The 12,435-nt window shown below is 46.4% G+C and overlaps 1 protein-coding gene across 2 annotated transcripts in view; it reads right to left on the bottom strand.

The window, feature by feature from the left end:
- LOC144826621 (uncharacterized) overlaps nucleotides 1-12,435 on the bottom strand; it is a 280,323-nt gene that overhangs the window by 206,260 nt on the left and 61,628 nt on the right. For both annotated transcript variants that reach the window (XM_078685143.1, XM_078685144.1), the window contains exon 4: nucleotides 9,645-9,963. In XM_078685143.1, the coding sequence (XP_078541269.1) occupies nucleotides 9,645-9,963 (319 nt within the window). The remainder of the gene's footprint in view (nucleotides 1-9,644; nucleotides 9,964-12,435) is intronic.

Genomic DNA, 12,435 nt, shown 5'->3' with positions numbered 1-12,435 from the left:
TATATATATATATATATATATATATATATATATATCTATATAGCAGCTTCTCCGATCTTGTCCACCAGGTGAGGCCGGTGCAGAACAGTGGGGCAGGAATCGCTAATGAATTTAAAGAATTCTACCTCGTAAAACAAATTAAAAGCTTGCACTTCAGGGTATTGCTTACTAAACTCAGAATTTAATAGGGGTGGGCGAAGAATTCCACTCCGCCAACGGGGCTTGTGGAGTTTTGCCCACTCAGCGCTCTGCGCGGAACCCGGAGTTCCGCAAATTTTGTGAAGTTGTGGAAAATGACTAAAATCGGTATACATAAGCGGCGTTCATTTATGTTCACCATAGCCACTGTTGAGCGTAAAGTGAAAATCATGAAACATTGGCCACACCATCTTGTCCCTTTTTAAGCCCCTTCGTGCGCGTAAATGGCAGCCATTTTGAAAACCATGGTCTCCCTGCCCAGCGCCGCTAGCTAGCGGCGCGTCTCTCCCTCTGACCTCGCAAGCATCCCCCGCACGCTGATAGCCCCCGCTCTCTCATACCTGAACCATAAAACTCCCCTCCAGCGCTACTCTGCCTCGGAAATGCATTCCGTTCCCAGCCAACACCTCCCCATCCTTTTGATGAACCCCCTTTCCTCTGTGCCCAATCTTCCTGCCCGTTCCAAGGGCACCACCTAGCCCTGCGGATACCATTTATTGGCCCCCTTACAGTAAGCAGCTGCCCCGATTCAAAGGATCTCTGACTGATCAAAGCACCCCTCACCCCATGAGATCCGATCAGACACACATTCCGGGAATCGGCAGAATGTCCTGGTGTGCGATAGTCATCACCTACTGTGACCGGGGTGGGGACTTCTACTGTAAATGTGTTTGGGAACAGGCCCAAAGTGAGGATTCCGAGGATGTCTTTTCCGTACATCAAAGTATTAACAAGAATGTGTTTCATGTAATAAAGCAATAAACCTGTGTATAAGAGGCCAGGCCTCAAGGATGCGTTTAGAGCACCTCGAGAAGATACCCTGTTGTCTGATTTGACGTGTTCTACTCCGTCGGAATAAACTCCTGTTTCTCGCCTTCCAGTCTCCAGCGCCTGCCTCTTTATTTGGTAACCGTGAGTTGGGTGAGAGGCGGTTAACTCCGGGCAAACCTTGAAAAGGGGTAATCGACCTGATCTGCCTGACCCTTTTTCTACAATTGGCGTCCCAAACGTGGGGCCCATCAGTGACACGTGGATCCAGTGGGAGAGGTCCCAACGACAGAGTGAACGACTGCAATGATCGGGAAGTGCACCTGCCCGATAGACCCTAGTCTGGCAGCCGATCATCCGAACTTCACTGGTTCCGAGCAGACCTCTCTCTCTCTCGAGATCTACGGTCCTGACTGGGAACCATCAGGAGTGCCACAGCAATTACGGAGAATAGAGGACGATCAGGTGCTGGAAGCGGAAGGCGAGAAACTGTCCATGCGGTCCGGGTAAGGTCGTGTAACACGACGAATTGCGAATTGATTGTTTGATTGTTTGAAAATACTAGTATTACTCATTTGATTGTTTCTGAGAGATTCTCTATTTGCAAACAAGCACAGAGTCGCCTTACTCTGTTTAGTCTTTGCAGATAGGGAAGGGTAGGTAACGCAGGCCTTTGCCCCCGTTGTAATCCGTCGTGCCTACTTCCCTCTCCATTTGATTGATTGTTATCCAATCATTTACTGTTTTGGAATTGGTTCTCTTTGGATCATTCTCTATTTACAAAAAAGCACAGAGTCGCAATACTCTGTTTAGTCCTTGTGAATAGTGAAGGATAGGTAACGCAGGCTTTTGCCCCCGTTGTAATCCGTTGTGCCTATTTTTATCCCTCATTTGATTGATTGTTTGACCGAACATTGATCGTTCGGAATTGGTTCTCTTTGGGTTATTCTCTATTCACAAATAAGCACAGGGTCGCAATACTCTGTTTAGTCTTTGCGGATAGTGAAGGATAGGTAGTGCAGACTTTTGTCCCCTTTGTAACCCGTCATGCCTATCTTTGCCCCGCTTGTTGGTAGTTGGTTCAGCCCGGACCGTTTATTAGAGGTAGATCATCCGGCTCCACCGGAGGACGCCCCTAATAAAAAGGACATAAATATAAAAAAAATGCGGATTAGCCGCTGTATCGTGCTAGCAAACGATAACATAAAAATCGTTAGGAAAAACAAAAGGAATCGAGCAAAATCAGTAGGCCACTGATGGGATCTCTTTTTGACCCCGCTAAAATAGAAACATTAGGAACAACCCCTCATGAGAAATATGAAACTAGTGAGAAGAATCGAGCTCGACGCCATGATGGCTGCAAGACAGCTCGGCTCCACCGCCCACCCCGCCCAAATAACGACAAACAATATGCAAATATTATAAATATATACCACACTCCAGCAAAGTAACATGTTAAAACTTTTTATTAAACAACTATTTAACACTTTTTTTAAAACTATTTAAAACTTTTTATTAAACAACTATTTACATGGCAGACGGCTGCAACAACAAACCCAAATGCATTCGTCGTCTGCTTAACGCTGTTCCTGTCCCGCCTTCAATGTTGGGCTACTTTGAGCTACTTTTTAGAAGGCTTTGGGCTATAAAAAGGTCTACAAAAGCCGTCAACCGGTGAGGTAGCGGCCCGTTGAGCGAATAGGCCGGAGGCTACCCAACGCGCCAAGGCCTGGTCCAGCCATCCTATAATGCTGCGCCAAGAGATGGCGTGGGGCGCCCTGGGGGGGGGGAGGCGACGCGAACGGGCCTCCCCCACCTCCCCAGGAGGAGGTTCCCCAGCTGCAGAAGGGCGCCCCTTAACGTTTCACCCGCCGACCAGCTGCAGAAGGGCGCCCCTTAGCGTTTCACTCGCCGGCCAGCTGCAGTGGGGCGACCCTTAGCGTTTCACTCGCCGGCCAGCTGCAGTGGGGCGCCCCTTAGCGTTTCACTCGCCGGCCAGCTGCAGTGGGGCGACCCTTAGCGTTTCACTCGCCGGCCAGCTGCAGTGGGGCGACCTTTAGCGTTTCACTCGCCGGCCAGCTGCACCGGGACTGCCATTGGCGTTCCACTCGGTTGGATGACCGGGGGCCCCTCTCCGGTGGACGGGGTGAAGAGCGGCTGCTGATGCGGAACGCTCAAAATGGCGGCCGACACCCCGGATTTGGGCCTGGTCCATTAGAATGGCTCTGGGCTACCTTGGAACTCGGATGCTTGCCTGCTCGGGCATGAGCCCCACTCTTGAAGACGCCCTCTCAGTTTTAAAAATTCCACGAAAGTCACTAGCCCTCGACTCCCGCAGGCTTCCGGTGGGGGCCACCGCCACTGTTGCTCGACTATCCCCCATGGATATGCCACTGCCCCGGGCGACCGCCACCTTATCCACATCTGGTGTCGAAGGAGAGACTGATTCAACACATCTGTGGAGGGATACACCTGCTGTCCCGCTCTCCGGAGTGGCCACAACGTTGTCACAAGATGGTGGTGCTCTCATGCTGACACCGGCCTTTTGTCCGAATTACTAAGAGACACTGTAGACTGCCAACTCGATCAGCTCCGGTGGGACCTCAGCGTGACCCGGTAGGGAAGATTTTGCCTTCCTCGCCTTTAAGCCGCAGTCCACGACCACCTGCCCTCTCTGCTGGCACTAACGGAATCTTTTGAACTACCGAAAGGGATTCTGGTCCGACCACTTGTTATTGGAAGCATTTGGAATATGCTCTGGGCCCGCCCGGCCTCGACCAAAATGGCGCCAGTATGGGCGGGACTCGCAATTCCTTATGACGTTCTAGTTGCCTAAACCTTGATGTTGTGGGATATGTACGCTGTCTTTGTACACGTGGCGGGCGGGAAAGGGTGCGGACTGAACATGCGAACAACCCTATTGATGTGTTTTCTTTGTCATTTTTGTATGATTAAAGCTCCGAAATGATGTTACTGATGATACATGCCCTTGGTGTACATATGGACGATTTTATTGTAACTGATCCTGTTATATTTCCAACTATAAAATAAACCTTCACCGGTCCTGCAACCGTTAGTCGCGTTTAGTTTTTCAATTAAATGGCTCGTCCTTTGCTTACTTCTATACTACAGTGTAATGTCTCCTTACCTCATGCGTTTCCCGTCTGCCCCGTGGCTGGCCTACATGGTTGGAGGCCCGTATTTGAATGCTGACATCCTCACAAATAAATATATGGAACTAGCCTCATAACAGTCATTTAGATTGGTAGGTTCTCGAATAAAGAAAGGGACAAGATAAATGAAGCAATTTTGGTCATGAAAAATTAGAAAGACATGGTACATAGAAATAATGCGAAAGGAATAGTCAGGATCTGTCGTGTTTTACATTTCTGCAGCATAAACAATAGGTAAAAGATCCTGATATTTAGATATATCTATGAATAGGACAATAGACCAGTTCCTCTGGGCTTCAAGGCCGAGAGGCGAGGTACTGCATCCCAAAGAAGATAAGTTAGGTACGTGGTAGGTAAAAACATTTTCGTGTTTTTGCGCGCTGATGTGCTTTGAACGCTGTCGTCCCCCCCCTTTTTTTTCTCTTTCTCTGCAGGTTAATATCGGAATTTCAGCTAAAGTATGGAGAAGACCCAGAATGCACCGTGTTCCACGCAGAAAGAAGAAGAATTGTATGGTGTGAATGTGCGCGTGGGCCCCGATTTGTGTCGTATGAATGCTTATGTGTGGCGCACATCTGGGTTAACGGACGAATGCCTTTTTGTATGACTAAGGTGTTGATCGAACGGTCAATGGGATAGGAAAATTAAGCCCGAACATGGTACCTGCATGTGAAAAACGAATAAAGATATAGCACTTTCCTTACTTAGGAACGACTCTCTCTGGAGCTGACGACTGGGGGAGTGGCCTATGCCAGAAACTTGAAGGCCTATTTCAGTACGACGAACCCAACCCCAACCGATATCCCAAATGAACGCCCTAAATGACGCGCACCAGTGAGTCAACTTAATGTGCGGACTAGATGAGAAAAGTTAAGGATACCCCGTGTTGTGGTTCATCCAAAATCCCCCCCCTCAGCCCAGAAATTAGGGATATTGTCATGTTTTAGATTTACCCCCTCTTCTTCCACCCTCATAGAAAAGTCAGAATTGCACCATCGCACGTCCGACAAACGCCCCTCCTTTACCTCAGCTTGGACCGTCACTTGCTAGATGTTGGAAGACCCCACCGTGAGTATAAGCACGATTGGACTAGTGTCCGACCAACTAAGAGGGAGTAGGTATTTTCAAAAACGAGGTTACCAACAAAAATTGTCCACTATCAGGAAGGAAGGAGAATAAAGAGCTCGACCCCCAAATGAATTAAATGGAATACTGAGAATGCGCAACACGCATGAAAAAGTCCTTTTGCCCAAAATAGCTCTGCGTTTTGTCTTAAGGTTTTCGCACTTGATGTATGTACTGTCTCACCCTATCTGGCATTTGTGTATACGTAACCTATGAATTTATGTTTTCCCTCAGCTTGTGTTTTATACATGAAACTGACCCGTACAGATCTATATGTGTGTGCACTATATACGTTTCTCTCTCTCTCTCTCTCTCTCTCTTTTTATGTTGTACGTGTACTAATAGCCTATTTTGTGCGCACGACGCTCTCTCCCTCTGAGGGCTCCCTTGCTCCCTTTTGAATAAATGACGACACTGTACCTCGCCGGTACAGGAATAATTGGCTTTTAGACACGACAGTGTTTGAACAAATTGACAGAAACAAAACGATCGTATTTTGCCATATTACTGCCTCTCCTTTCTGTAAAATGCTGAAACTTAATTGGCTGAGAAAGAAAGGACAGGTAAGACGACTGATGTCCCCTAATCTGACCCTTAAAAGGGAACTATATGTCAGTGGCTTTTCTTTTTTTGTTTTAGTGCTTTAGTAACCCCACCTTCCTCATTCAGATTACCACCGCCCATTGCCCAAAAGTAGAATGTCCGAAACGTCCCCGATTTTCCAGAATGGTCCCAGTTCTGTACCAGCCGTCCCAGAAAATCTTAAAAGACTGTAGCTGATGACCTTTTTCAAAAACAAATCGTCTAAAACTGATCAAAGTTAGCCGTTGCTTTCAGAAAAGAAAAGTGCTTAACGTATGTCCTTCCCTGGAAAAAGGTGCCTATAAGCCCATGATAGTAGCCCCTCACACTTTCTCATAACATTAGCAGACCCTGAAGAAAAATATAGCTCAACAGGATTTGTTTTAAAAAGGCGAGTCCCTACCGGAGGAGCCGGTTTGAATTTAATAGACCATGTAATTGATAGACACCAGACTCCTTGCCACGCTTACGAATGTAACAGGAATCAACACCTAACAGACATGATTATGGAAATTCGTAGAACTGCTCGCAAACCTACACCATAGCAATGATTTATGAATTAACAGCATACCCCATCGTAAGGATAAATAAACCTCCACCCTATCATGACCGATAAACGTTTCCCCAACTACTTGGGGTTGGGAGAGAAATTAAAGTGTGTAAACGTCTTCCCCTGCCAATTCTCTAAAAATTGTTTTTTTACGCTCATTTAAGGATAACGTGCAGTCGGAGGAGGAGAGGGGCTGGACGTGACGCACAGCCTGGCTGCAGATCGGGGAATATCTATAACCTCGACCAAGGTGGAGCCACAGAGCAAAGAGTTGCGGGACGAGGCACCATTCCCAAACGTGGAAAGTGAAGGAGAGAAGGGCTGTCCAGAAGCCCCTGCGTGTTGATGAGCTCGTGCCGAAAGTCACAGCCCATTGTGCCCGATTGATGAGCCCACTTGCTCGAAGTTTCTGCCCTCCTTGGTCCGTTTCAGATCTGATCCCACTCCGCCCTCTCTTCCCTCGGCCTCCCAAAGCACGCCCCCATCTCACCCTTTTTCCATACGGAGTTTTTCTTTGAACTTGACTTGAAGAAGAAGCACAGCACAAAGATAGAGTAGGGTTTGTCACGAAAGAAGAACGGAATGCGGGTACCCCGCCTAAGGTACCTATGATAGATTAGTTAGGGAACAGGACAACCAGAACTGTGGTCCGAGAGCAAAGAGTGGCCACACCCTGCAACACAAAATCTGAATCCGAGCTGGACGTGTAGCTCCACCGCCGGTGCACAACAGTGCCAACGAAAGAAGAAAAAACAATGAGAGCCTACCAGTGATGGCTCACCAAAAAAAAAAGGACACTGGAAAGACGAACCCTTTTTGAACATTGCCACCCCTTGAATGACACTTGTATTAATTTGAATTCCTCTCCCAACCACTTGTATTAATTATCACCCAATTGAGCTTTCGAAACATTACATCGGTCATTTCCAACTGTACATGAATAACCAAGAAGGTGTTAACTCTGTATCTTGATGATTGTAGAACACCAGTTATGCATATGAACATGCTGTCTAGTTTTGATCTCCAAGGAGTTCAGACCTCAAGTGATAATAGCCCTTATTCTGCCAGAACATTTTTTGTATGACATCATGTTTGTATTCGAACGAATTTCCTACATCGTCTAAATAATGTCCCCGTCTCCAAGGTCTAACGTATGACGCAGCTAATGTAATTTTGTATGCATTACCTCCTCGCCTATCGCATTGACTACATATGGTTGTGTACGATTCTGTCAGCATTGATGGCAGGACTATTTCCATCTGCCGGTAATGCATATGGGCTACCAAAGACCTCAATAGACAGCCCAGCCACATACTTCCCTTATTAGTATTACTAAATGTCAGCTTGTACGTCCTTACCTCAGACAAGAACAGAAATGACCTAACTTATGATAAAAACTGGGGACTATGGAAAATGACTAAAATCGGTATACATAAGCGGCGTTCATTTATGTTCACCATAGCCACTGTTGAGCGTAAAGTGAAAATCATGAAACATTGGCCACACCATCTTGTCCCTTTTTAGGCCCCTTCGTGCGCGTAAATGGCAGCCATTTTGAAAACCATGGTCTCCCTGCCCAGCGCCGCTAGCTAGCGGCGCATCTCTCCCTCTGACCTCGCAAGCATCCCCCGCGCGCTGATAGCCCCCGCTCTCTCATACCTGAACCATAAAACTCCCCTCCAGCGCTACTCTGCCTCGGAAATGCATTCCGTTCCCAGCCAACACCTCCCCATCCTTTTGATGAACCCCCTTTCCTCTGTGCCCAATCTTCCTGCCCGTTCCCAGGGCACCACCTAGCCCTGCGGATACCATTTATTGGCCCCCTTACAGTAAGCAGCTGCCCCGATTCAAAGGATCTCTGACTGATCAAAGCACCCCTCACCCCATGAGATCCAATCAGACACACATTCCGGGAATCGGCGGAATGTCCTGGTGTGCGATAGTCATCACCTACTGTGACCGGGGTGGGGACTTCTACTGTAAATGTGTGTGGGAACAGGCCCAAAGTGAGGATTCCGAGGATGTCTTTTCCGTACATCAAAGTATTAACAAGAATGTGTTTCATGTAATAAAGCAATAAACCTGTGTATAAGAGGCCAGGCCTCAAGGATGCGTTTAGAGCACCTCGAGAAGATACCCTGTTGTCTGATTTGACGTGTTCTGCTCCGTCGGAATAAACTCCTGTTTCTCGCCTTCCAGTCTCCAGCGCCTGCCTCTTTATTTGGTAACCGTGAGTTGGGTGAGAGGCGGTTAACGCCGGGCAAACCTTGAAAAGGGGTAATCGACCTGATCTGCCTGACCCTTTTTCTACAAAGTGACGTAGAGTGTTTTCTCTCGATTAACTTACCAGAAACAACTGCATGCTAAACTTCCTCTTGCCTTACAGCATACGTTATCCACTTCTTCTCTTTTTAATGAAACTTTTGAAACTTTCAGTAACCTAATCTCAATTCTTTTTATTAATCAGTCCCATTCAGTGTGAATGAGTTCATATGGTGGGCACGGATAAATGAATTTAATTTTAATTTAACATCTTAGTTCTGTATAAGTGAGTTGTTTTTTCAAAACCCAATTTATGTTCTTCCTTATGCAACCTTCATCAGATTATTTTCTATTTCTTTATTTATTCTACATATTCTGTTTATTTCAAATATTACCTGAATGAACCCCCCCAAATTATGACACAAAAGGATTGTTTACCTGTAAGGTGACCATTCAAAGTTGCTTAGTGGATGGCCTGTGTGATAGAAGCAGAGGTCTCAGTATGGTTCTGAGTAAAGTTAACTTCTTAACTTTACTTGCCTTACTTAAATCTGGATCTCAATAAACTGGAATTGGCATCTGTTTTGGGAGAGTCAGATGAGAAACTCAGGACTGTATTCTGCACTACACTCAGTGAGCCAAAAGCAGGGTTAGGGCACACTAGGTTGGATACAAGAAAACCTACTCTACGCTGCAGGCACAGCGCCTGATCTGTAGCTTTAAAAATGACCTGTGAGCCTACCACTTACAATCTGTCTCATGAAGTGTGTATTAATTGCAGACACGAAATATAGATGAATATCCCATTTCCATCAGAATTAATCAATTGCATCTTTCCATAACCTGTGAAAGAACAATGCCATTTAACAATAGTGCATAGATGATTTCATGCAGTACAACTTACTTCAACTTAACTGTGTGATTTACTAAGCATAAAGTATATGTAAAAACTCAGCAGAGTGTCCCAGATTAAGAGACTGCCTTACCTTCTGCTTCAAGGCTAGAAGCTCCATCTTGGCCCGGTTCAACTCTAGCTCCTTGTCACGCTTGGCAAGCTCTCCAGATTGTCCCTCCAGCTTTTCATAAGCCCCTCGGAGTCGATCAACCAGGTCGGCCCTCTTCTGGGTGCTCTCTGATAAAGATGCTCGTAGGTCTAGTTCGGACCCGCTACGTCCCTTGTATGACAATGATGGTTGGAAGCATAGATCCTCCATGGAACAATGTGGGAGACGAGACAGAGAGTGCCTCCTCCTGGTTGGGGGGCTGGGACTTTTACGATCCGAATCAGCTCCATTCATGAGAAAGCTGCAACAAAAAGGATCCAGGTTTGCATGGAAAGGACGAGACCAGGGAGAGTGTTGGAAGCATGCCCATTCTAGAGTATCCAGAAGGCAAAGGCAGCAGAGGCTTAGAATTCAAGACTTCAAATTCAACTGAAACTTGAGTGTAGTTTGATTGAAGTCACTGCTTGGAGATTCTCACTAATCCCTTCTTCATACATCACTTGCTAGTTACTGTAAAAGACTCCCACTGATCCCTTCCTCATTCTCAACTCTCATTTTACTGCCGTGAAGCACTCAGTGATCCCTTCCTCATTCTCCACTCTCTAGTTTCTGCTGGGAGACACCCATTGATCAGTCCTTCATTGCCTCTCTCCAGTTACTGCAGGGAGACGCCCACTGATCCACACCTCATATGCTACTCTGTTGTTATTGTTGTGAGACTCCTACTGGTCCCTTCTTCATTTGTAACTCTCTAGTTGCTGAAGGTAGCCCTTGACTGATCCATTCCACATTCCCTACTCCTTAGTTGGCACTTTGAGACTCACATGGATCACTTCCTCATTCACCGCTCTTCAGTTACTATAGGAAACTCGCACTGAACCCTTCCTCATTCTCTACTCTCTAGTTACTGCAGGGAGACTGATTCCTTCCTCATTCTACAGTCTCTAGCTACTATAAGAGACTCTCACGGATCCCTTCCTCATTCCATACTCCCTAGTTGCTGCTTTGAGACTCCCATGGATGACTTCCTCATTCACCACTCTCTAGCTACTGCTGAGAGACTTCTATTGATGCTTTCCTCATTAGATTATCTTTAGTTACTGCTGGGAGACTCCCACTGATCCTTACTCATTGGGGTTGTGGGGCCCGTCACTTGACTGGATTACTTCCTTCCTAAAGGACCGTTCACAATCTTTCCTTCTGACCCCGTTCAGATCATCTAAAGTCCATCTAGATTGTGGAGTCCCACAGAGATCCTCTCTCTCTCCACATCTTTTGATTTTATACATGCTGTTCGCGCACTCAAAAATAGGAACTGTACAATCAACAACTATGCGGATGACATGCAACTACTTTTTAGTATTGACAACTCTCCTGAATCAAAAGAAATCTTCCAAAACGTGATGCTTTTCATCTGCGATTGGATGAACAGCAACCATCTCAAATTAAACTTGGACAAAACAGAAATCATCATCACCAAAAGCAATCTTGATTACCAGACTGCATCCTTCTGGCCTCCCATGATGGGAGCCCCCGGACTTCCCCCAAAAAATCAGTAAAAAGTCTTGGGGTGCTTATTGATGATGAACTCTCTATGAAGCCCCAACTCGGAGCTGTGATCTCCTTATGTGTTCTACTGCTCGGTAGAATCAGGAAAATTGCAAACTTTCTTTGACCTGAGGCTTTTACTTCAGCTGTTATTACACTAGTTCCCTCTAGAATAGACTACGTCAACTCCCTGTGTGTGAGCCTTCCTAAAGGCCTCCTCCATAGGCTTCAAAATGTCCAGAATCAGGCCGTCCAATTAATACATTGACAACTTAGACAGTGCCATATCACCCCCTTGATTAAAGATCTCCACTGGCTGCCTGTGGCACAAAAGCATATTTTTTAAACCGGTTGCATTGTCTACAAAACTCTTAATGATGAAAGCCCCGTATTTATCACATACTGAATCCAGAAGTATACCCCAAAACGTATATTGTGGTCTGCTTTCATGAACAATCTGATGGCACCTAAGTTCAAAAAGAAGAGAAAGGGCAGCTCCAGGTTCTCAGTCATCGCACCTAACATCTGGAACTCTTTCCACCTTGAGATCAGGACAGCCCCATGCTATATGAAATTTAGAAAACGTTTGAAAACCTGATTATTCAGACAGGTATACAATTAATGCCTTGCTCAACAGTAATATAATGTACTAGACCCCACCGCAGCGCCAAGAAACCGACTGATGATTCTGCGCTTAACAAATATCGGTAACGTAACTTAATGCCATTCACCACTCTCTAGTTACTGCTTGGAGATGTCAGCTGATCCATTACTCAGTTACCGCTCACTAGTTACTGCAGGACTTTATCCTTCTACGTACCCAAGAGGAACCTTCGCTCTGCCGACCGCGCCCTGGCAGAGGTCCCCCGCATCTACAGAAGTAGAACAGGTGGGAGAGCCTTCTCCTACAATACTGCCAAGACCTGGAACGAGCTCCCCAGTGAACATCAGATGCTCTCCAACCCTGCACACCTTCAGGAAGGACCTCAAGATCTGGCTCTTCGACTGATCCGGACCTCCCTCCCCCCACCCCCAGTGCCTTGAGACACTCACGGGTGAGTAGTGCGCCATATAAATCCCTGATCGATTGATTGATTCACTACCCTCAACTTACCGTTGAGAGACTCCCACTGATCTCTTCCTCATTCATCCCTCTCTAATTAACACTGGAAGACTTCTGTTGATTCCTTCCTCATTCACCACTCTATAGTTACTGCTTTAAAAC

Source organism: Lissotriton helveticus, chromosome 3_2 (genome assembly GCF_964261635.1).
Source record: "Lissotriton helveticus chromosome 3_2, aLisHel1.1, whole genome shotgun sequence".
Classification (NCBI taxonomy): Eukaryota; Metazoa; Chordata; class Amphibia; order Caudata; family Salamandridae; genus Lissotriton; species Lissotriton helveticus.
Note: the sequence above shows the minus strand (reverse complement) of the source record. Positions and strands in the feature narration are given on the sequence as shown.